This window comes from Oncorhynchus masou, chromosome 32, assembly GCF_036934945.1.
Source record: "Oncorhynchus masou masou isolate Uvic2021 chromosome 32, UVic_Omas_1.1, whole genome shotgun sequence".
In the NCBI taxonomy this organism is placed as follows: domain Eukaryota; kingdom Metazoa; phylum Chordata; class Actinopteri; order Salmoniformes; family Salmonidae; genus Oncorhynchus; species Oncorhynchus masou.
Window position 1 is genome coordinate 86,102,860 of NC_088243.1, and position 25,882 is coordinate 86,128,741.

Consider the following 25,882-nt stretch of genomic DNA (forward strand, 5'->3'; position numbering starts at 1 on the left):
GGATGAGGGTGTCAGCAGGCTGTTGGGATGAGGTGTCAGCAGGCTGTAGGGATGAGGGTGTCAGCAGGCTTTAAGGATGAGGGGTCAGCAGGCTGTAGGGATGAGGGTGTCAGCAGGCTGTTGGGATGAGGGTGTCAGCAGGCTGTTGGGATGAGGTGTCAGCAGGCTGTAGGGATGAGGGTGTCAGCAGGCTTTAGGGATGAGGGTGTCAGCAGGCTGTTGGGATGAGGTGTCAGCAGGCTGTTGAGATGAGGTGTCAGCGGGCTGTAGGGATGAGGGTGTCAGCAGGCTGTAGGGATGAGGGTGTCAGCAGGTTTTAGGGATGAGGGTGTCAGCAGGCTTTAAGGATGAGGGTGTCAGCAGGCTTTAGGGATGAGTGTGTCAGCAGGCTGTAGGGATGAGGGTGTCAGCATGCTGTTGGGATGAGGGTTTTAGCAGGTTGTTGGGATGAGGTTGTAGTCGTTGTTTGTGTGAGCATGTGGGTCTGGGCAGAGGAGATGTAGTTGTTTTTTGTGTGCGTCTGTTATTGGTTGTTCGTATGTTTATGTTTGTATTTTTGGTGTGAAACAGGGATGTCAATCTAAATGTGACATACCTGATTAAATAAACAATAAATAAAACATACAAAAATTACTTTGATAATAAATCGAATGAACTGGCTAAACTCATTCTCCCTGCATGTCTTATTGGCTAAGTCATTTACTGGCTGAACTATTTTACCCATTGAGTTGGGGTGTTTCCTATGTTCAATGGTTTTGGACATTGTTTTTGAGGAGAAAAAGTACATTCTATTTTTACAGTAAACAATATCAATGTCTCCACAATCAACATATAGCTTATTTTTCACAGCCTGAACTGAGATTCCTTTACCATACATGTGCAATACAACCAATCAATATGACCGTGTCTGATCGTCTGTTACCATAACAACGTATGCACATATTTTTAAGGTGGTATGGTAGTAGTTGTCTGTTCCATCCAATAATATAATATGCATAGTGGAGTTATTTACAGCTGCTACTTCCTAGATGCAGTGGCGTAGCGCAGTTTCCCAGGGGCCCGCAAGGTCCCAGTATTATAGTTAATCTCATGCTACACATTTTTGCCTTGAGGCGGAAAGAAAATGTTGCCGTTATAGAGATCATTTCGCACTATTCTACAAATGTTGCCTTGAGGCTAAATTAAATTTACAAAATTAAAGCTAAATTCCTGTAATAAAAATGACAAATAAATCATGATATCTGGAGGGCCCAACCTGCAGGCTGGCCCCAACCTGTGACATTGAGAAGTCCTTAACCAAGAACAAAGGTTAAATTAATGGCAAGAGCTCCTCTATCTACAAACATTGACATCTCCTGCCCCCTAGTGGAAGGAAGTCAATCATAAACGATTTCGCCAAGATTCTACAGAACAAAATGAGTTCAAATGTAACAGGAAAACATATAGTCTTTCATGATGTTTAAGCCTATATAGCTACCTCTTTGTGTAGCTGTTAGTTATGCTAACGATAGCCTAACCTTCTCCAGGTAGATGGAAAGGCAATTAAAAGGTGAGTTTTAATAGCGAATATCTGAAAAAACTGGAGAAAATCACAGTCCTGCTGACAACTTTCCTTCTTTTCTATGCTGTGGGATTGTTTTGGTATCAAGTATCATTTTTTTAAATTATGCCTTTTTGAAGAACACAAGTCACTTTGAAATCTGCTATAAATACATTTATTTATATTTTATTTTATGTCCATTTTCATTGCTGTTACACTAAATATATCCAAATCAATGTGTGAACACAAGGGCATGTTCATTTAAAAGATAATTATTAGCCTCATCATTATCAGCCTAGTTCTGTATGGAATGCAGGCACATTATTGGACAAAATAAATAAACCAAATTGGTGCGACCAAATCATCGACTGGTGCCACCAACCCGAAAAGTGGAAAACATCAGTGTAAAATCCTGCCTAACCTTGTTGATGAGATCGGCCCTTTCCTGTGCAGTATGGACAGGTCAGGAAGGACAGGTCAGTATGGACAGGTCAGTAAGGACAGGTCAGTAAGGACAGATCAGTATGGACAGGTCAGTAAGGAAAGGTCAGTAAGGACAGGTCAGTAAGGACAGGTCGGTATGGACAGGTCAGTAAGAATGGGTCAGTAAGGACAGGTCAGTAAGGACAGGTCAGTATGGACAGGTCAGTATGGACAGGTCAGTATGGACAGGTCAGTAAGGACAGGTCAGTATGGACAGGTCAGTAAGGACAGGTCAGTATGGACAGGTCAGTAAGGACAGGTCAGTAAGGACAGGTCAGTATGGACAGGTCAGTAAGGAAAGGTCAGTAAGGACAGGTCAGTAAGGACAGGTCGGTATGGACAGGTCAGTAAGAATGGGTCAGTAAGGACAGGTCAGTATGGACAGGTCAGTATGGACAGGTCAGTAAGGACAGGTCAGTAAGGACAGGTCAGTAAGGACAGGTCAGTATGGACAGGTCAGTAAGGACAGGTCAGTATGGACAGGTCAGTAAGGACAGGTCAGTAAGGACAGGTCGGTATGGACAGGTCAGTAAGGACAGGTCAGTAAGGACAGGTCGGTATGGACAGGTCAGTAAGAATGGCTCAGTAAGGACAGGTCAGTATGGACAGGTCAGTATGGACAGGTCAGTAAGGACAGGTCAGTAAGGACAGGTCAGTATGGACAGGTCAGTAAGGACAGGTCGGTATGGACAGGTCACTAAGGAAAGGTCAGTATGGACAGGTCAGTATGGACAGGTCAGTAAGGACAGGTCAGTAAGGAAAGGTCAGTATGGACAGGTCAGTAAGGACAGGTCAGTAAGGACAGGTCAGTATGGACAGGTCAGTAAGGACAGGTCACTAAGGAAAGGTCAGTATGGACAGGTCAGTAAGGACAGGACAGTATGGACAGGTCAGTATGGACAGGTCACGAAGGAAAGGTCAGTAAGGGCAGTATGGACAGGCCAGTATGGACAGGTCAGTATGGACGGGTCAGTAAGGACAGGTCAGTAAGGGCAGTATGGACAGACCAGTATGGACAGGTCAGTAAGAATGGGTCAGTAAGGACAGGTCAATATGGACAGGTCAGTAAGAATGGGTCAGTATGGACAGGTCAGTAAGGACAGGTCAGTAAGGACAGGTCAGTATGGACAGGTCAGTATGGACAGGTTAGTATGGACGGGTGAGTATGGACAGGTCAGTATGGACAGGTCAGTATGGACAGGTCAGTAAGGACAGGTCGGTAAGGACAGGTCAGTATGGACAGGTCAGTAAGGGCAGTATGGACAGGTCAGTATGGACAGGTCATAAAGGACAGGTCAGTAAGAATGGGTCAGTAAGGACAGGTCAATATGGACAGGTCAGTAAGGACAGGTGAGTTTGGACATGTCAGTATGGACAGGTCAGTAAGGACAGGTCAGTATGGACAGGTCAGTAAGGGCAGTATGGAAACGTCAGTATGGACAGGTCAGTAAGGACAGGTCAGTAATAATGGGTCGGTATGGACAGGTCGGTAAGGACAGGTCAATATGGACAGGTCAGTAAGGACAGGTCAATATGGACAGGTCAGTAAGGACAGGTCAATATGGACAGGTCAGTAAGGACAGGTCAGTAAGGACAGGTCAGTATGGACAGTGCCATTTGAGATACATCCATACTGTGGATCTGTTCATCAACCAGGACAATGTGTAATTCTTCAATGGAATTTGAGAGCCTCTCCCTGTCTCTGATTTGACGTACATTGTGAATGTGTGCAATAAACAAAGTTGACCAGGCAATAAGGAAAGGGGGATACCTAGTCAGTTGTCCAACTGAATGTATTCAACTGTGTTCCGCATTTAACCCAACTCTCTGAATCAGAGAGATGCAGGGAGATGCCTTAATCGACATTCCCTTCTTTGGCACCCGGGGATCAGTGGGTTAACTGACTTGCTCAGGGGCAGAACAACAGATTTTTACTTTGTCAGCTCGGGGATTAGATCAACGCTCTAACCACTAGACTACCTGCCGTCACACCCCAAATACCCTAAAGTAACAGTATAACTTTAGACTGTCCCCTCGCCCATACCCGGGCACGAACCAGGGACCCTCTGCACACATTAACAAAAGTCACCCATGAAGCATCGTTACCCATCGCTCCACAAAAGCCACTACTTCAAGGTCTCAGAGCAAATGACGTCTCCGATTGAAATGCTATTTAGCTCGCACCACCGCTAACTAGCTAGGCGTTTCACATCCGTTACACTAACAATATCATATTACTTATGAGGAAGTTGTAGAGCTCACATGGTAATAAACTAGACTAGGGCCCTGTGTTTTGGTTAATCATGTCACGTGACCTGAATTATAACTTTAATTTAAAGCTTTTTCATCAAAATGTCCCCTTTTATTTTTCTGTCAGGTGGTTCAGCACCATCCTCAGACAATTGCTTTTCATTTTTTGGTCTAATTATAATTTCTGGTAAAATAAAAAATAAAGGTTAAAATTCAGGTCATGTGATTAATCAAAACATGGAGGACAAAGCCCCTTGGGGAATTCTTTGTGTTCATTGTTTACGTTTACACACCAGTTAGCTTGCAATCACAAATCTCTTTAGCCAATACGCTATTTTCTAACATATGGCTGCCGTTTCTTACATTATGATAATGTATAAGAAACAACATCAATACATAAGGAAATAGCATAGTCTATTGGTTAAAGAGATGTTTTTTTCGAAGTATGAAATGCTTCTTGCTTCCTCACAGCATAGGCTATTTGACCTCTGGTGGAATCTGTCCAGCTCCAGGACTTCTATTGGAATCACATGGTCCGTGACATGAATCAATAGCTCGTGGGTAAAGGCCAGCTGTAATTTAAGCTGTGACATTGAGAAGTCTTTAACCAAGAACCAAGGGCTGAAGGAATGGCAAAGGGTCCTCTATCTACAAACACTGATGTCCCCTGCCCCCTAGTGGAAGGAAGCCAATCATAAACGATTTCTCCAAGACTCAACAGAACAGAATGAGTTCAAATACAACAGGAAAACATATAGTCTTTCATGATGTTTATGATATTTATGCTGCTGTCTGCATAAATGAGAGAACTATTGATGAGAAAGATACTTTGTGTTTGTCTGTGATCTTTCTGAGAGATTTGCTTACAGATGCAGGAACTTAATTTGAGCCAGTTTGCTACAGCATGAAAATAACCTTGCAGCAACAGGAAATGTGAATTATTGTCTGGATTATAATTAAAGGATATTTTTTTGTAGTGATTAATACATTTTTGTTAAGACAATTCAAGACGGACATTTTAAAGTGGAAATTGGAAAAATTTGAAGCTTTTTTATAACCTTGAATACCCCACATGATTTAATTCCCTGCTGTGCAGGGCAATTCTCAGTAAGAAAAAGAGTGATCAAATTAAGATCCTACATCTGTATGTTTATTTAATGTAAAACAACTCTGTTTTCAACGCTCCTTTGTCTCCTGTTTCGTCCAGAAAATGCAGTCAGACCAACACTTTGGAATCCTATTGAAAGAAATGTCCACATGTTTCAAGGCTGATCAAATAGACATTCAGACAAATAACCAACATCACCTCCATGTTAAAAGTAGAGAGAGCTGAGGGGGAGCGGTGGTGTGGGTTTATACACGTTAGAAAACACACACGTTATTATTATCATCATTATCACCATTATCATCATGAGGGTGAGGATGATCTATTATTCACAGCTTGTAGGTTGCTTATACACACATACATATACACACACACGCGCACACACACACACACACACACACACACACACACACACACACACACACACACACAACACACACACACATAAACACAGAGGCAAACACACACACACACCATCACACACACACACACATACACATAAGCACACGCGCGAGGACAAACACACACACCAACACGCACACACACACCAACACGCACACACACACCAACACGCACACACACACCAACACGCACACACACACCAACACGCACACACACACACGGACAAACACACACACCAACACACACACACATAAACACAGAAGCGAACACACACACACACCATCACACACACACACACACACACACACACACACACACACACACACGCACACATACACATAGGCACACGCGCGCGGACAAACACACACACCAACATGCACACACACACACACACACACACATAAACACAGAAGCGAACACACACATACCATCACACACACACACCGAACACGCACACACACACATACACACACACACACACACACACACACACACGGACAAACACACACACCAACATGCACACGCACACACACACCAACACACACACACACACACACCCATATTTGCTGTGGTAGATAAGAGTCACTTCAGCAGCCTGTGCACATGGCCACTAAGATGACCAATGAAACGACAGACTGTGCACATGGCCACTAAGATGACCAATGAAACGACAGACTGTGCACATGGCCTCTAAGATGACCAATGAAACGACAGACTGTGCACATGGCCACTAAGATGACCAATGAAACGACAGACTGTGCACATGGCCACTAAGATGACCAATGAAACGACAGACTGTGCACATAGCCACTAAGATGACCAATGAAACGACAGACTGTGCACATGGCCACTAAGATGACCAATGAAACGACAGACTGTGCACATGGCCACTAAGATGACCAATGAAACGACAGACTCAAGCTCACACCCTCTTCCTACCCTCTTTTCCCAAGAAGAGCACATGATGTGTTTGATTTACCTCCAGTAGCCTCCGTCTGTCTGGTCACTTCAGTTTATAATACAGGAGGATATTAATTAATGTCTCATCTGACAGTTAACGAGAGACATTAGTTTTGTTACATCATCTATCTTTCCTGGAATCTATCTATGATCCCATGTATAGTGAATCAGCAGTTTGTGTCTGATATCAGTTTACAATACAACTATTCAGAGAGGGTTTCCATGGCTGACAGAAGGTATGAATATATGTCATAATGTTCAGATAAATCAGGTGATAAATTAGGTGAAAAGGAGACTGGAGCGCCACTTTAAACCAACAACTCTGATGTTGCTGTTGCAACATCTCAATGTTCTGCACGTCATGCTATTGGAAACTCTTACCCAATCATTTACCTTTAAGCATTATTGCCAGAAGTAAAGATCACTAGTTTTGTACCTGTTAATATTGTAAATAATATTTCAAATGTAGCATCAAACTTTTATTGATATTTTCTACATTTGATATGTATTGTCAGCAAAAGCAGATTACAGTAGGATGACATCTGTAGGCTTAAATTGACAGCGTTTTGTTCTGATTGTATCTTTACAAAGTAAAATGCAAAGTTAGCACTTCTCTGTCCTGAAACAACAGATCTCAGTCAGAGTGGGACGTGTGGGTTATACGGACTCGTAAACACATCCGTTCAAAATGTATTTTCCGGCATTGACACTGTAACAAGTAATATATACAAGATTATATTCAGGGCTTGATATCTATTTTGTGCTTTTAACATGACCAACACCTGTTTTAAATAGGTTATAATGTAACGCTGACCGTTGTAAACACACCCTCTAACGTTGGTCCATGAATAAATCAAAAGTCTGTGCAGCACATGTTCAGTAGATCAGAAGACACCAGATTTAGGCTTTGTCTCAAATGGCGCCCTATTCCCCATGGGCCCTGGTCAAAAGTAGTGCACTACATAGGGAACAGGGTGCCATTTGGGACTCGATGGTAGGCCAATGACACATGATCTCCTCCAGAGGCAACTTGACACATCACCTTTATATGGTGACTGTGAGGGAGGTCAATGGTGTGGTTTAACATGCCTCACAACTCATGCTAGCCTCATTTAGCATCCATGATGGACTGTCCTCATGCCTGCGTTTTAGACAGTCATATAATATTGGCTACAGAAGTGGTAGTGTCCCTAAACTGCCTTTTAGACAGTCAGATAGTTTAGGCTACAGAAGGGGTATTGTCAGTTTAAAAGCACATTCATTCATTCATTCATTTATTCAATCATTGTAAAATATATTGATAAAATAACCATACACTTTCCCTAAGAAAAGCCAGTGATGGGTTCCTTATGCACTATTTCTAAGTATGTAAGTAGTAGTAGGGCTGCGAACAATTGGCCCAGCGTTATCCTGTGTAGGCCGTCGTTGTAAATGTGTGGGCTTAATGTTCTGTGTACTACCCTTGTCCTAAACGTAAAAATTACCCGCCTTCACTAAACCCCTAAAATAAAGTAGCTTAATTTTAATTTTAAACCCCAAATCTGTTTTGCATGAAGAATCAACCTGGCGGAAGGGTAGCCTAGTGGTTATAGTGGTGAAATAGCTAACTGGAAGGTTAGTAGTTCACATCCCCTGAGCAGACAAGGTACAAATCTGTCATTCTGCCCGTGAACAGGCAGTGAAACCCACTTTTTCTAGGCCGTCATTGAAAATAAGAATTTGTTCTTAACTGACTTGCCTAGTTAAATAAAGGTAAAATAAATAAATAAAAATGTTTTGAATATCTGGTTTTCCCTCTTCACAATGCAGAAAGACTCGTTTAATCAGTGGACACCTCTCGTTTTTATTACAACACACCTGTGGCATAATTGTTTTCTTTACTAAAGTAGAGGTGTATTATTATTATTATTATTGTTATTATTGCTAAAGGTACTGTATAGGTGTAAACATGTTTTTTTACCAAGTGATATCACATGTATAGCCTAAGAAAGTAGCAGAAATGTGCAGAAAGGAGTTTGGAATGCATTTTATTGAAGGGAAACAATAACAGTCTTGATCTTTTTTGGCAACATAGTGATATATTCTTATATACTGTACAATGAGGAATTCAACGAGAAAATACTCGTCTAATCCCATTTTTTAAATCACCGCCCCCACCCACAAGGTGCATATACAACAATAAATAACAATAAAATAAGATAATAGATACAAAACAAAAACATGAATAACATAAATCAATCAACTCTATTTAGCACATGTAGGACAGTATGTAAGTGTGTGTGCATGGACTTTGCAGATGCATTTCTCACATGTGCAGCACATAGTATTTGTTTTACAGTCCTTCTGTGGGGGGCAGAATTGGCATCTCCTCCTCTTGCCTGGTCCAGCTGCAGCCTCAGGTGGATCAGGACAAGATTCAGCCCCTGAACAGCTTTCAGAAGCGCTGCAGAGGCTGTGTGGGGGAGGCACTCCCTTCTTTGAATGTGTGGGGTTACAAGTGCCTTTCCCAGCAGCTCCAGGAACACCCTCTTGTTCTGCTTATCAGGCATCCAGGTAGGGTTGATCATGATCCATATCATGAAGGCATCGTATGAGGACACATCAATGATGTTATGGAAGATGACCAGGGGCCAGCGGGGGGCGGGGGGTCATCCTCCTGAAGCTGTAAGTTCCAATCACCTTATCCAGGTTGTCCACGCCTCCTTTGTTGTGGTTGTAGTCCAGGATGATGACTGGCTTCCTGTCGTCACGATCACTGATCTCAGCCGTTTTGTGCAGTGTGCTCAGGAGGACCACATTCTTGTTCCTCTTTGTGAGGTAAGAAACTAGAGTGGTGGTGGGGGTGAAAGCAAACTTTGATGAGAAGGCCTCTCTCCCCCTTGTTGTGAGGAGTGCAGGGGGGAGCTCAGGCTTGTTCTTTCTAACTGGGCCAACCATGGTGATCTTCCTCTTCAGGAGCTGCTGGCTGAGGTCATAAGAGGTGAAGGTAATTGTTCACACGTGACACTGTGTCCCCTCAGTCCATCTGTCACATCAAGCACAACCCTCATCGCCTGGTTCTTCTCCGGGCCTCCACTGGTCGGCTTCCCTGTGTAGACTTGCATCTGCCAAGCGTGGCTGGATTGTGTGTCACAGGCCACCCATATCTTGATGCCATACTTTGCTGGTTTGCTGCGCATATACTGCCGGAAAGGACAGCGACCTTTTGACAAAAGAGAGTCATTAGTATCAGGGTCACAGAAAACAATCACATAAATCAATGATATTACAGCAATACATAATAAAATTAACAGTGAAAATCACTTACATTACATATGAAAATAAAAATGTAACTCTGAATGGAACCAGTTGCTCCTCCACTGTTACTTCAGGCCCAGGGTTGTAGAGGTATGACAGACGCTCCACCCACTTCTCCCAGACCTCTGTTATGGCTCCACCCACTCCTCCCAGACCTCCCTTATGGCTCCACCCACTCCTCCCAGACCTCTCTTATGGCTCCACCCACTCCTCCCAGACCTCTCTTATGGCTCCACCCACTCCTCCCAGACCTCTCGTATGGCTCCACCCACTCCTCCCAGACCTCTCTTATGGCTCCACCCACTCCTCCCAGACCTCTCTTATGGCTCCACCCACTCCTCCCAGACCTCTCTTATGGCTCCACCCACTTCTCCCAGACCTCTCTTATGGCTCCACCCACTTCTCCCAGACCTCTCTTATGGCTCCACACACTTCTCCCAGACCTCTCTTGTGGCTCCACCCACTTCTCCCAGACCTCTCTCGTGGCTCCACCCACTTCTCCCAGACCTCTCTTATGGCTCCACCCACTTCTCCCAGACCTCTCTTATGGCTCCACCCACTCCTCCCAGACCTCTCTTATGGCTGACAGTTTGTCTCTCACACGTCTTGCAGGTCTTGACTCAAGGTTATCAAATCGTAGCATTCTTGAGAAAGTGTGAATGACTTTCAGTGGTATCGTGCCACGGAAAATCGCCCTTCCATTCTCTGCATCCCAGAGACTACATGTAGCCTCACCTCGGGACCTATACACAGCTGCTAGGATTAGCTGACTTATGTAGGCACGCAGGTCAATCTCATCCATCCTTTTCCAGTTGTCTCCATATTTACGGAAACCCTCCAAATTTGTCATCTCCAAAATGATTTTTTCGATGGCTGGTGTGATGAACATATAGAATGTTGAGGCGATGTCCTGGGCAACTGCATGTCTTGTGGGCCCTGGGGTCATCCTAATGACATGTTGACTGCATGTCTTGTGGGCCCTGGGGTCATCCTTATGACATGTTGACTGCATGTCTTGTGGGCCCTGGGGTCATCCTAATGACATGTTGACTGCATGTCTTGTGGGCCCTGGGGTCATCCTAATGACATGTTGACTGCATGTCTTGTGGGCCCTGGGGTCATCCTTATGACATGTTGACTGCATGTCTTGTGGGCCCTGGGGTCATCCTTATGACATGTTGACTGCATGTCTTGTGGGCCCTGGGGTCATCCTTATGACATGTTGACTGCATGTCTTGTGGGCCCTGGGGTCATCCTTATGACATGTTGTGCTGCCATCCTGCCCTGGCTGTCATATGGTGACAAGGACCATGTTATTTTGCTGACAAAAATGTCTCTCTTTCAGCTTGGGGGATTTCTTCTTCATCTGAAGATGATGCATCATGCTCTGGGTTGTATTCTTCACCATCCTCTTCTTCAGATACCTCCTCCTCTTCGAAATCATTGTTCTCTTGTTCCTCCTGGACATCTGAATAAATCAGATCTATGACCTGTTGGGCACTGAAACCTGCACTCATGGCTTCAGTGTGTGTGTGTGTGTGTGTGTGTGTGTGTGTGTGTGTGTGTGTGTGTGTGTGTGTGTGTGTGTGTGTGTGTGTGTGTGTGTGTGTGTGTGTGTGTGTGTGTGTCTTTCAAAAGTGACCCTAAGATGATCTTTGTACCCTGGTGGTGAGCAGCTTTCATGGAAATATGAACAAAGGTGATGTTTCACTTGTTCAAATGTTGGGGACCACTCTGGGAAAAGTCATCATTGGGGGGGTTTTCTCTGCTGGTGGGTAATTTTGTACATAAAGGTGGGTTGGCAGGGTAGCCTAGTGGTTAGAGCGTTGGACTAGTGACTGGAAGATTTGCAAGTTCAAACCCCCAAACTGACAAGGTACAAGTCTGTTGTTCTGTCCCTGAACAGGCAGTTAACCCACTGTTCCTAGGCCGTAATTGAAAATAAGAATTTGTTCTTAATTGACTTGTTGAGTTATATAAAAAGACAACACAAGGGTGATTTGCTGAGTTAAATAAATGTGACCATACTTTACACATGTTTCCTCAATTATGAAAGTTAGGCCTGTAGAGCATTAGAGAAGTCATCAAAATATATTGTTTCAGTTCAACCCAGAGGATACAACAACAAAAAATGGACACTAAAATATTGGCCTTTATTTTAAAGCTTATGATTGATTTCAAATGGAATGTACAAGTTATGTTAATGTTGCTTTCACGTCTCTTTCGCAACCAAAAATTAAATGTGGAATAAGTCAAGTGTTCTGAATACTTTCTCACTACATTTAAAATCTAATTAAAGTGTAGGTTTTTATAGTACTGCTTTTTCTGAATGAGTCTTGAGGTTCACAGGTGCAAGCAAACAGACAATCTGTCTCTACCACTCCTGGCACCATTCCCCATCCTACAGTGCAATGGGTTCTTATCTTTGAGTGCTATCTGTGTGTTTTCTAGGCAATACCTCTAGGGTGTGTCTAAACCCATGTTTTCTCCTCTTTCACAATATATATGCTTAGATTGGTATATAGCCTATTAAATATAAAAATACTTTATTTTCTTATTTTTTTTGTCATTAAGTTATGTTGCACAACGTTTATGGAGTGTATTTGTTTTGCCCAAATAAGTGGATAAAGTTAATGTTTTGTGATATGATAAATCCTAGACCCCATTTCCATTATGCTTTTGTACTAAAATGCTGGCTTTATGCATCAATCTCCCTCCATGTGGATAATTATGTAAGTGGCCCAATGAAGTGTATATTTTGTTTGCATCGCCATTCCTCTTGGTTTACAGTATTTATTAGATTATTTTCTTTCCAACCGCAAAAACATTTTTAGCACGTCTGAACTGCTTCCTGGCAAGTATGCATGGCCCTGTGTCCCGGTTCAGAGCAGTTGGTACATTCCGACTTTTCAGGTGGTCCTTAACAAATTGTCTACTCAGACGGGGAACCGGGCCATCAAAACAAATTGTCCCATTGTTTTCAGACGGCAAGTGTCACACATAAATCCTAGATGCTGATTGGTTTAGAGACGCCCAATCCCTGTCTTTATGTTTATTTACAGACCCTCCTATACCTATCTGGAAGTTTACATAGATGCTTGGAAATTCCATTTGTATTACTTCGCTTCTCAAATATCCTACCCCGCGTGTCTGTATCGACGTTGAATTCCAGACACTTAAGATTTCTGTTCACCGGTGATTAGTGACAGAAGGAAAGGAATTAAGATCCATCAGAAATGAATTGGTTTCATTTAGATGACTTCCTTGCAGGGTGGATTGGAGGTGAGTGTCCGTTATTTTTTTAACTGGTCAATTAGCTGTAGAATTAGATGTTTTATGTGAGGATGAGTTTGGGATTAGAGCGATGTTGGACTATTGCATATCGTTTTTGTTCATCATAATTTGTTTTATTTTAATACATTTGCTATGTAGGCCTATGTCTAATCTATGTTCGATTAGAAAAAAGTAGATATATGAATAATTGGAACATGCGCAGATTTTCCAAATCGAATTGCCCACATAGCGCTGGACATTTTGATCATTTTGATCAAACACTCAACATTTAACATCCAATCAAAATGTAGTTAATAATTAAATAACCAGTTCTACATGTTTGACTACTTATTTGGAGTGTTCTCCTTTTCTATATTCTACTTCTGCAAGGCGCGCTACCATGAAACGGACAGTAGGGGCAGTAGTAGTTGCACATTGCATAATGATACTGTATCTGTGGAATGCTGCAACGGTTTTCACTCTTCATCGCCTGTTATTCGCCTATAGGCAGCCTACTGTAGTTATGAACATTATCGGCCTAAGATTTGTTTTTGCAAATGTTGAGTCAGAATGATCCCTAAGCAGTGGTAGTGTTTTGCTGTCTGGCTGGGATATGATTCTTTCTGTTCTCTCTTGTGTTTGCTATGAAATCTGTGGTACTGTAGTTCTATTGTCTGAGGAGGGTTGGATGTTCTAGGCAGGGTGCCACTGAAACAACATTATATATTAACTCTTCCCTCTCTCTCTCTCTCTCAATTTCACACTCTCTATCCATCCATCCCTCCTTACTCCTCCTAAACGTGGTTTCCTTCTGGTTAGGAGCTTCCAGTGTTATTGTTGGTCATCCGCTGGACACAGTCAAGGTACATACGAGGACACACGGTTCAACGCATAAAGGACTGGTTTCCCAGACACTGATCAAGCCCAGTCCTGGACTTAAATCCACTTTCAATGGAGATTCTCTGTTTATCTTGAGTTCTAGGACGAGGCTTAATTGGTTTTCCAGGAAACAGTCCGATCTGGTTTAAATCAGGGATTGACATTAAGGTCTGAAAGGCAATTGTCTCTTTCATTTAAACAATGGAGACAGATCAATGCTTGTAGTTTGGTTGTTGTCGGTAAAACAATGTTTTTAAATAAACAGCCCAACCTCCGAGCAGGCTCAACTTGCCCAACTGTTCAGTTCACTTGCTCTAGGCAATAGATCAACCCTTAATGTCAAACCTTGTGTTTTTTTACCAAACATGTAATGATAGTTTATCTACTCATACACAGTTACCATTTAGTAGGCTATAAGGCCTGCAGTAACATTAACATGAGCGCCCAGACATCACCTAGCCTCCATGTTGTAGATTGTGTAGGCCGTTGTTTTATGTAGGAGGAATGTTGAAGTTCTTAACGTTTCCCATTCTATGATTCTACCCAACAGACCCGTTTACAAGCTGGGAAAGGATACAAGAACACCCTTCACTGTGTCCTCCAAATCTACAGAAAGGAAACTGTAAGTGATAGGTCACTGCTCTTGTAGTCTAAATGTAAATGTATACCATTTAGCAGACACTTTTACCCAAAGCGACTTAGTCACTTGTGCGAAGACATTTTGTATTGTCCCACAGTAATCCATAGGAGGCCATGGGATAATATTTGGCACGATAATCCATTTGTCGTCATGCTGTTGGTACGATTTCCCTTTAGAACCGCGGAGGCCTTGGACACAAGTGTCAACCTCGACACTACTCAAAAAGATAATTATAACATCCTAAATTCATTTTTACAAACTCTTATCTGTAGATTATACCGTAGGCCTAGCTGTACCAGTTCTGGAAATATTTGTTTTACTTTTGAAGCAACTGTGCTTTTGTTTGAACAAATATCCTTGAGCCTTGCTGTGAATACTCCCTGTGTAGCCTCTCTCTGGCAGGGAGGTGGGTGTGGGGGGGGGACCTTCCAGTTGCCAAATTCCAAATTGTATACTGGGACGTGGACCTTCTACAGAACACACTGTTGCATAAAACATCTCATTTGTATTTTTCTTCATCCTAGGTGGCTGGCTTCTTCAAGGGTCTCTCCTTCCCGCTGGCCAGCATCACCGTGTATAACTCAGTGGTGTTTGGGTTCTTCAACAACACACAGAGGGTTATTAGCAAGTTCCGCCATGGTGACGAGAGGCAGCCGTGTGGCATGCTGGACATGACCCTGGCCAGCATGTTGACAGGGCTGATGTCAGTGGGACTCGGAGCGCCGGTCGACTTAGTTAAGATCAGACTGCAGATGCAGACTCTTCCCTGTTTAGCAGGTAAAGTCAAAAGACCCAATACAACATTCTAGACCATTCTAGAAGGTAATTATTTTAGCAGGTATTTCCTTTAGTTTAAATCAAATTTATTTATAAAGCCCTTCTTACGTCGGCTGGTATCTCAAAGTGCCGTACAGAAACCCAGCCTAAAACCCCAAACAGCAAGCAATGCAGGTGTAGAAGCACGGTGGCTAGGAAAAACACCCTAGAAAGGCCAAAACCTAGGAAGGAACCTCGAGAGGATTATAACTATCCTTTCAGACCTTTCTAGAAGGTACAGTGCCTATAGTACCCATGGGTTTAGAAAGCTCATTTTAGTGGGACTTTACCCAGAGGTCTAGAATAGTTGACAGTTCAAGGAACCACAGAAAATGTATTAATTTGCCTATTCAGGTTCAGAGCCCCATCAGTCTTTCAAATGCCATTCACATGGGGAGGCAGGGTAGCCTAGTGGTTAGAGTGTAGAGGCGGCAGGGTAGCCTAGTGGTTAGAGTGTAGAGGAGGCAGGGTAGCCTAGTGGTTAGAGTGTAGAGGAGGCAGGGTAGCCTAGTGGTTAGAGTGTAGAGGCGGCAGGGTAGCCTAGTGGTTAGAGTGTAGAGGCGGCAGGGTAGCCTAGTGGTTAGAGTGTAGAGGCGGCAGGGTAGCCTAGTGGTTAGAGTGTAGAGGTGGCAGGGTATCCTAGTGGTTAGAGTGTAGAGGCGGCAGGGTAGCCTGGGTGGTTAGAGTGTAGAGGTGGCAGGGTATCCTAGTGGTTAGAGTGTAGAGGAGGCAGGGTAGCCTAGTGGTTAGAGTGTAGAGGTGGCAGGGTATCCTAGTGGTTAGAGTGTAGAGGCGGCAGGGTAGCCTAGTGGTTAGAGTGTAGGGGCGGCAGGGTAGCCTAGTGGTTAGAGTGTAGAGGTGGCAGGGTATCCTAGTGGTTAGAGTGTAGAGGTGGTAGGGTAGCCTAGTGGTTAGAGTGTAGAGGCGGCAGGGTAGCCTAGTGGTTAGAGTGTAGAGGAGGCAGGGTAGCCTAGTGGTTAGAGTGTAGAGGAGGCAGGGTAGCCTAGTGGTTAGAGTGTAGAGGCGGCAGGGTAGCCTAGTGGTTAGAGTGTAGAGGCGGCAGGGTAGCCTAGTGGTTAGAGTGTAGAGGCGGCAGGGTAGCCTAGTGGTTAGAGTGTAGAGGTGGCAGGGTATCCTAGTGGTTAGAGTGTAGAGGCGGCAGGGTAGCCTAGTGGTTAGAGTGTAGAGGCGGCAGGGTAGCCTAGTGGTTAGAGTGTAGAGGAGGCAGGGTAGCCTAGTGGTTAGAGTGTAGAGGTGGCAGGGTATCCTAGTGGTTAGAGTGTAGAGGCGGCAGGGTAGCCTAGTGGTTAGAGTGTAGGGGCGGCAGGGTAGCCTAGTGGTTAGAGTGTAGAGGTGGCAGGGTATCCTAGTGGTTAGAGTGTAGAGGCGGCAGGGTAGCCTAGTGGTTAGAGTGTAGAGGAGGCAGGGTAGCCTAGTGGTTAGAGTGTAGAGGTGGCAGGGTATCCTAGTGGTTAGAGTGTAGAGCCGGCAGGGTAGCCTAGTGGTTAGAGTGTAGAGCCGGCAGGGTAGCCTAGTGGTTAGAGTGTAGAGGTGGCAGGGTAGCCTAGTGGTTAGAGTGTAGAGGTGGCAGGGTAGCCTAGTGGTTAGAGTGTAGAGCCGGCAGGGTAGCCTAGTGGTTAGAGTGTAGAGGTGGCAGGGTAGCCTAGTGGTTAGAGTGTAGAGCCGGCAGGGTAGCCTAGTGGTTAGAGTGTAGAGGTGGCAGGGTAGCCTAGTGGTTAGAGTGTAGAGGTGGCAGGGTAGCCTAGTGGTTAGAGTGTAGAGGTGGCAGGGTAGCCTAGTGGTTAGAGTGTAGAGCCGGCAGGGTAGCCTAGTGGTTAGAGTGTAGAGGTGGCAGGGTAGCCTAGTGGTTAGAGTGTAGAGCCGGCAGGGTAGCCTAGTGGTTAGAGTGTAGAGGTGGCAGGGTAGCCTAGTGGTTAGAGTGTAGAGGTGGCAGGGTAGCCTAGTGGTTAGAGTGTAGAGGCGGCAGGGTAGCCTAGTGGTTAGAGTGTAGAGGTGGCAGGGTAGCCTAGTGGTTAGAGTGTAGAGCCGGCAGGGTAGCCTAGTGGTTAGAGTGTAGAGGTGGCAGGGTAGCCTAGTGGTTAGAGTGTAGAGGAGGCAGGGTAGCCTAGTGGTTAGAGTGTAGAGGAGGCAGGGTAGCCTAGTGGTTAGAGTGTAGAGGAGGCAGGGTAGCCTAGTGGTTAGAGTGTAGAGGCGGCAGGGTAGCCTAGTGGTTAGAGTGTAGAGGTGGCAGGGTAGCCTAGTGGTTAGAGTGTAGAGACGGCAGGGTAGCCTAGTGGTTAGAGTGTAGAGGCGGCAGGGTAGCCTAGTGGTTAGAGCGTTGGACTAGTAACCGGAAGGTTGCAAGTTCAAACCCCCGAGCTGACAAGGTACAAATCTGTCGTTCTGCCCCTGAACAGGCAGTTAACCCACTGTTCCTTGGCCGTCATTGAAAATAAGAATTTGTTCTTAACTGACTTGCCTGGTTAAATAAATAAATAAATATGTCACAACAGCAACTCGGACGAGCAAGCATGAGATGATAAATCCCGTGGATTGTAACCAGCTCACTTAAAGGTTGATGAACTAAAAGGTGTCGTAAATCACATGTCAATGTCCTACATCAGTGATAAGTCACCAGTCAATGTTTTTGAAAACGGAAATTGCTGCACCTTTTTTTTATATGACGATGCACCACACGTCCTTGAGTATCTTTATACAGTAAAGGGCATCATAAAATGCACGTGTTAAATCTTCACCATCACCTGTTGTTCTGGTATATATTTAAAGCCTCCTTCCGCATAAGATTGAACCTTAATCCAAACTATCCTCTTTCTGCATGAGCAGTCAATAAAGTCAAGTACAGTCTGATCTTTATTGTTTGTTTATTGTTTGTATTTTAGAGAACCTGAACCTCGCCGGGACGACCGGAAACGTGAACGGTAACATCGCCGTGCGCTCCATGACTCTCCAGGGCCAGCCGACCTACAGAGGGCCCATCCACTGCATCAGTTCCATACTGCGGACTGAGGGGATCCGGGGGCTTTACAGAGGAGCCGGGGCCATGGTCCTGAGAGACGTCCCTGGGTACACGCTGTACTTCATCCCCTACGCGTTGTTCCGCCGCTGGCTATCCTCTGAAGGGAGGTCATCACCTCATCCCTGTTCTATATGGGTGTCTGGAGGACTGGCAGGTAACTGGAAGGTGTTTACGGATGAATGGTAATGTTACTGTTGCTCGTTGTGCTTGGTTGAAGCAAATAGAAATGAGCCTTTAGGTCAGATAAAGGAGCGTTCTGTTGAAACCGTGGCCTCGTTTTGGTTTCCACTAGGCCAGAGAATGTATTGATGGAGGGTTATTGGGCCCGTACGTAAATCGAAATCACAATCCTGACTTTGCTAGCAGGGCCGTAACCAGGGATTGAGTTTTCGTGAGGTCCGGATGGGGGAGACCCACCCACCCACCTTTCCCTCCTTTCAAGATATTTTTTTTGAAAGTTGAAGCTTATTTACTGCATTTCTGCACAATTTAAAACACTTTTTAAAATGCTATTTGGAGAACGGCAACAACAAGCCAAAATGACCCCAGCCATTATCACCTTGTTGCTATAGCTTCATCCACTTCAGTCCATCTACAAGCATGTAGCCTATTAGCTATACAATTGTAATGTTATACCCCTGAAATGACGGGGAAATATGAGAAATGATTCACACTGACACGTAGCATCAGTGACTGTTCAGTCAGTTGTAATGATGAATTGCGAAAAATCATCAACTCTTTACATAAATACAGTTTTTTTTTATGCATAGCGTTCACATTTGTATTCCAAGGCATTACTAATCAAGCTCCGCACAACCAGACATCAATGAAGCACACAGATGATTGTATTATCACATTCGCATTAATTATTAGAAAATGACTTACAATTTTGGATAATCAGTGGTAAATAGTGTTAAAAGGTGGTAATATATAAACTTCAGTAGAAGGAACAACCACTGGTAGAAAGGAAAATGTAGGACATTTTAAAACTGTATTGTTTGCATGTTGATAGCATTTTAATGTTGGCCTATAGGGAAGATGGGTCATGTGAAAATATTGAAACATATCATATTTTTCTAAAGTTCCTAACTTGTTTGATATCGTTAGTACAGATTCTCTCAGGGGACCCCACATGGGGCAACCACTGGACTAACCTCTCTCTGCTTGCTTCCTCTGTCTTTCTTCTCTGCTTCCTCCTGCATGCATCAAGAAAAAAATGTGTGCCTGAAAAACACCAAAATTAACTAAAACGTCACAAAATGGCATCATAATACAGGCACAAACTCTTCCGAACCGTTCCGGTTGGGAAGCATGCGGACACTCAGCTGCTTTAGAGAGTGGGGAATGTGCTGCAAATCCGGCACACAAGTCCAAGGGACGCAGGAGATCATAACGAACAAACCACTGTCCATGGTTCCACTCGTTCACAGAGACGCAGGTGAACATAATGAACAAACCACTGTCCATGATTCCACTCGTTCACAGAGACGCAGGTGAACATAATGAACAAACCACTGTCCATGATTCCACTCGTTCACAGAGACGCAGGTGAACATAATGAACAAACCACTGTCCATGATTCCACTCGTTCAGAGACGCAGGTGAACATAATGAACAAACCACTGTCCATGATTCCACTCGTTCACAGAGACGCAGGTGAACATAACGAACAAGCCACAGTCCATGATTCCACTCGTTCAGAGACGCAGGTGAACATAATGAACAAACCACTGTCCATGATTCCACTCGTTCAGAGACGCAGGTGAACATAATGAACAAACCACTGTCCATGATTCCACTCGTTCACAGAGACGCAGGAGATCATAACGAACAAACCACTGTCCATGATTCCACTCGTTCACAGAGACGCAGGTGAACATAATGAACAAACCACTGTCCATGATTCCACTCGTTCACAGAGACGCAGGTGAACATAATGAACAAACCACTGTCCATGATTCCACTCGTTCACAGAGACGCAGGTGAACATAATGAACAAACCACTGTCCATGATTCCACTCGTTCAGAGACGCAGGTGAACATAATGAACAAACCACTGTCCATGATTCCACTCGTTCAGAGACGCAGGTGAACATAACGAACAAGCCACAGGCCATGATTCCACTCGTTCAGAGACGCAGGTGAAAATAATGAACAAACCACTGTCCATGATTCCACTCGTTCGCAGAGAGGCAGGTGAACATAACGAACAAACCACTGTCCATGATTCCACTCGTTCAGAGACGCAGGTGAACATAACGAACAAGCCCCTGTCCATGATTCCACTCGTTCAGAGACGCAGGTGAACATAATGAACAAACCACTGTCCATGATTCCACTCGTTCGCAGAGAGGCATGCATGTTTAGAACTCAGTCAGATCAATCATTTAAGTGTTCTGAGCTTTGATCAACACTGGGAGAACTATTTACGTGTTAACCTATAATTGTCTTAATTTATTTTGAACAAAATATATATTTTTTATTATGTTTTTATAATTATAAAAAAATTGACCGAGGTCTGGACCTCGGTGTCCTCATGTGAATTTATGACCCTGGTTGCTATCACCATGCTCTAAACTAACAGCTAACCCCATTGGAATCAGAATTTAAGCAGCAATTCTAATGTTGCTGCTATGTGGATTTGGCGGAAAATGTAGTCTAGCTCTGCAAATAAAAACGTTCCTTCGGGTTATCTGCTAAGGAGCGTTCAGCTAAAACTGTAGTACACTGAGGGACACGTCAAAATGAAGAATTTTGGCACTTTAGCAAGCCTTTTTCATAGTCAAAATTAGACTGTAATACAATTGTTCTCCGTGTGGTCTATATTAAAGGGCACTTTATTTAACATAACAAGCTTTTAAAAATCAATATTTGTGAACCATTTCTACTTAAAATATCAAAGATACACAAAAGGCACTCATTTTGTAGAACGGCACCTTTCCAGTCTTCGTGTCAAGTCCAAAGCTGAATAGTTGTCTTCACCTTGTCTACCACCTATAAAAACCTTGTCTACCACCTATAAAAACCTTGCCATTACTTTATACCATTTTATGATGCCATCTTGAAAATGTTGTAGGCCTACCCAGGGTTGGGAGGATGATTTACAGTTACTGATTTACATGACAATAAAACTAGTTAGTAATGTAATCCAAATGGATTACTCAAATTGTGAGTAACATAGTTTGATTACTGCTTTGGTTAGCCCACATCTGCCTCCTTGGTTTATGCTGTAGACCACAGGAGGTTGGTGGCACCGTAAATAAGGGAGGAGGGGGCTCGTGGTAATGGCTGGAGTGGAATCATTGGAATGGAATCAGAAGCATCAAAACGCATGCCATTCCATTTGCTCTGTTCCAGCCATTACGATGACTTGTCCTCCCTTCAGCAGCCTCCACTGGTACACCAGCATCTGTGGGCAGTTGCTTTGCTCAGCAGCCTCCACTGGTACACCAGCATCTGTGGGCAGTTGCTTCGCTCAGCTGCCTGCTTGCATCTTATTGATGTGATACCTTCACTGCTAAAAAGTCCAGGGAAAGCATTTCCAACCCTCTTTCTTCTTTGATTATTCAATCATTGGCCTACTCCACAACAGCCACCCAGCAGATTGTGACCCATAAATGATGACATGGTCTGACTCACCAAACTGTCTGCTGTGATAAAGACTTCAATGGACCTATGTAATAGGTCAAAGACAAATCTGATTTAGTTCATGAGTTGAATGACCTCAAATCAGAGTCTACTCCTTTCCACTGACACTAGAGGTATAGCTGAGTAAGCAGCTGATTTGACACGTCATCCCAGTACACAGCATGGAGCTGTATTGACTAATAAAACATTTTCCTTTTGACACTGAAATCCTGATGAAATGTGGGATGATTCAGTTCTCAGTAGGGTTGCAAAGCTACTGTTAGTTACCAAGGTTACCGGAACCTTCAGTAATTTCGGTCATTTATAGTTGAATACCTTTTTACAAAATGTATGCGTGTGTGTATATAGTCACATCTACTGTCTGTTAGGTTTTGATTAGCCCAATGCAGGTTAAAGTGAGTTCCTCCACTCTTTCTTTTTTTCCCCTCAATACTCCATATTCTGAATGACATTTGGGACCTCGGCAAGATGGTAACCTGATGGAAAAAAGGGGGTTTGAAACATTAGCATTATACAAGAGACACTCAAGTCACAGAGAACTCTTAATTATGACCACTTCCTTCCGTTTTGAATATTTGAGAAAGGTGTTGTTGATTTTAATTAGACCATGTGGTCCAAGCTTAATTCATTTTTTAAAAAGCATCTAATCAACAGTGGCATTTATTTTCAATTAACTCTTTCAACTGTTGACATTTTTCATAACTGCTGCCAGTTTCACGCCAAAACATTGACAACCAAATCATACTGACATAGTAAAAAGAGTGTTACGTTAAAAAAAATGATATTTCATGCTGAAACCCCCATAAATAAACACCATGGGGCGACAGGAAGCCTGGTGGTCAGAGCGTTGGGCCAGTAACCGGAAGGTTGTTGGATCAAATCCCTGAGCTGACAAGGTAAAAACCTATCATTCTGCCCCTGAGCAAGGTAGTTAACCCACTGTTCCCCTGGGTGTCGAAGACGTGGATGTCTCCCGTAGCTCTCTGATTCACAGGGGTTGGGTTAAATGCGGAAGACTCATTTTAGTTGAATAACGGACTCGGTACCCCAATTTCCAATGTTATTCACTAAATTGATGGTTAATATTTAGGATGATGTTTTACAGCTTTGTCTATTCTGTTTTTATTTTAAAATCATCATATTTCATTACTTCATATTATTTTACCTGACGACATCTGTGAAAATATGAAGTACCAAAAGGGCTGATGGATTACATAACATCCTTCAAAGATATTCTGGTCGTTTTCCCGGGGCGGCAGGGTAGCCTAGTGGTTAGAGCTGACAAGGTACAAATCTGTCGTTCTGCCCCTGAACAAGGCATTTAACCCACTGTTCCTAGGCCGTCATTGAAAATAAGATTTTGTTCTTAACTGACTTGTCTAGTTAAATAAAGGTTTAAAAAAAACTCCTGGTCCTAGTAGTTTACCCTCCTGGAAGTTTACCCTCCTGGTCCTGGTAGTTTACCCTCCTGGAAGTTTACCCTCCTGGTCCTGGTAGTTTACCCTCCTGGTCCTGGTAGTTTACCTTCGTGGTCCTGGTAGTTTACCCTCCTGGTCCTGGTAGTTTACCTTCCTGGTCCTGGTAGTTTACCTTCCTGGTCCTGGTAGTTTACCCTCCTGGTCCTGGTAGTTTACCTTCCTGGTCCTGGTAGTTTACCTTCCTAGTAGTTTACCCTCCTGGTAGTTTACCCTCCTGGTCCTGGTAGTTTACCTTCCTGGTAGTTTACCCTCCTGGTAGTTTACCCTCCTGGTCCTGGTAGTTTACCCTCCTGGTAGTTTACCCTCCTGGTCCTGGTAGTTTACCCTCCTGGTAGTTTACCCTCCTGGTAGTTTAGCTTCCTGGTCCTGGTAGTTTACCTTCCTGGTCCTGGTAGTTTAGCCTCCTGGTCCTGGTAGTTTACCCTCCTGGTAGTTTACCCTCCTGGTCCTGGTAGTTTACCCTCCTGGTAGTTTAGCCTCCTGGTCCTGGTAGTTTAGCCTCCTGGTCCTGGTAGTTTACCTTCCTGGTCCTGGTAGTTTAGCCTCCTGGTCCTGGTAGTTTACCCTCCTGGTAGTTTACCCTCCTGGTAGTTTACCCTCCTGGTCCTGGTAGTTTACCTTCCTGGTAGTTTACCCTCCTGGTCCTGGTAGTTTACCCTCCTGGTAGTTTACCCTCCTGGTAGTTTAGCCTCCTGGTCCTGGTAGTTTACCCTCCTGGTCCTGGTAGTTTACCCTCCTGGTAGTTTAGCTTCCTGGTCCTGGTAGTTTAGCTTCCTGGTCCTGGTAGTTTAGCCTCCTGGTCCTGGTAGTTTACCCTCCTGGTAGTTTACCCTCCTGGTCCTGGTAGTTTACCCTCCTGGTAGTTTAGCCTCCTGGTCCTGGTAGTTTAGCCTCCTGGTCCTGGTAGTTTACCTTCCTGGTCCTGGTAGTTTAGCCTCCTGGTCCTGGTAGTTTACCCTCCTGGTAGTTTACCCTCCTGGTCCTGGTAGTTTACCCTCCTGGTAGTTTACCCTCCTGGTAGTTTAGCCTCCTGGTCCTGGTAGTTTACCCTCCTGGTCCTGGTAGTTTACCCTCCTGGTCCTGGTAGTTTACCTTCCTGGTAGTTTACCCTCCTGGTAGTTTACCCTCCTGGTCCTGGTAGTTTACCCTCCTGGTCCTGGTAGTTTACCTTCCTGGTCCTGGTAGTTTACCTTCCTGGTCCTGGTAGTTTACCTTCCTGGTAGTTTACCTTCCTGGTCCTGGTAGTTTACCCTCCTGGTAGTTTAGCCTCCTGGTCCTGGTAGTTTACCCTCCTGGTCCTGGTAGTTTACCCTCCTGGTCCTGGTAGTTTACCCTTCAGGTAGTTCTCAGCAAGTGGGAGACTGAGGTTTTTTGGTCATTTAAAAAAAGTTTGTGTGAAAAGCAACAAGGACAGGACATTTGACAGTTTTGGAGATTTTAAATTGATTTAAACAGAAGGATAAAGCTTCCATTCCCACTGAAAGGTGACTTTCTAGCAGTTTGTCTCAGCACATTTAAAAAAAAGATAATAATAAATACCTGCCTGTTCAGTGTGTTTGACGAAACATCTTGATATCACATGAAGTTTTTCAAAAATGTAATCAATTTTTTTTTTTCATATAAAATAATAATAAATGCAACTGTAAATCTCCTGACCCTCCTGACGTGTTTCTATCTACAGGTTCTATCTCGTGGGTCACTGCTACTCCAGCTGACGTGTTTCTATCTACAGGTTCTATCTCGTGGGTCACTGCTACTCCAGCTGACGTGTTTCTATCTACAGGTTCTATCTCGTGGGTCACTGCTACCCCAGCTGACGTGTTTCTATCTACAGGTTCTATCTCGTGGGTCACTGCTACCCCAGCTGACGTGTTTCTATCTACAGGTTCTATCTCGTGGGTCACTGCTACCCCAGCTGACGTGTTTCTATCTACAGGTTCTATCTCGTGGGTCACTGCTACCCCAGCTGACGTGTTTCTATCTACAGGTTCTATCTCGTGGGTCACTGCTACCCCAGCTGACGTGTTTCTATCTACAGGTTCTATCTCGTGGGTCACTGCTACCCCAGCTGACG

At 44.1% G+C, this 25,882-nt stretch overlaps 1 protein-coding gene and 1 pseudogene across 2 annotated transcripts in view; one reads left to right on the forward strand and one right to left on the reverse strand.

Annotated features, from left to right (window-relative positions):
- Positions 1-256: 256 nt before the first annotated feature.
- On the reverse strand, positions 257-11,554 carry LOC135527284 (piggyBac transposable element-derived protein 4-like; annotated as a pseudogene).
- A 1,601-nt stretch (positions 11,555-13,155) lies between these two features.
- LOC135526749 (solute carrier family 25 member 48-like) overlaps positions 13,156-25,882 on the forward strand; it is a 20,750-nt gene continuing 8,023 nt past the window's right edge. The window contains exons 1-5 of one of the 2 annotated variants that reach the window (XM_064955375.1): positions 13,156-13,319; positions 14,130-14,173; positions 14,740-14,811; positions 15,354-15,606; positions 18,546-18,836. In XM_064955375.1, the coding sequence (XP_064811447.1) occupies positions 13,274-13,319; positions 14,130-14,173; positions 14,740-14,811; positions 15,354-15,606; positions 18,546-18,836 (706 nt within the window). In that variant the 5' untranslated portion in view covers positions 13,156-13,273. Of the gene's footprint in view, positions 13,320-14,129; positions 14,174-14,739; positions 14,812-15,353; positions 15,607-18,545; positions 18,848-25,882 lie in introns of both variants that reach the window. The other variant, XM_064955376.1, reaches the window with a different exon arrangement.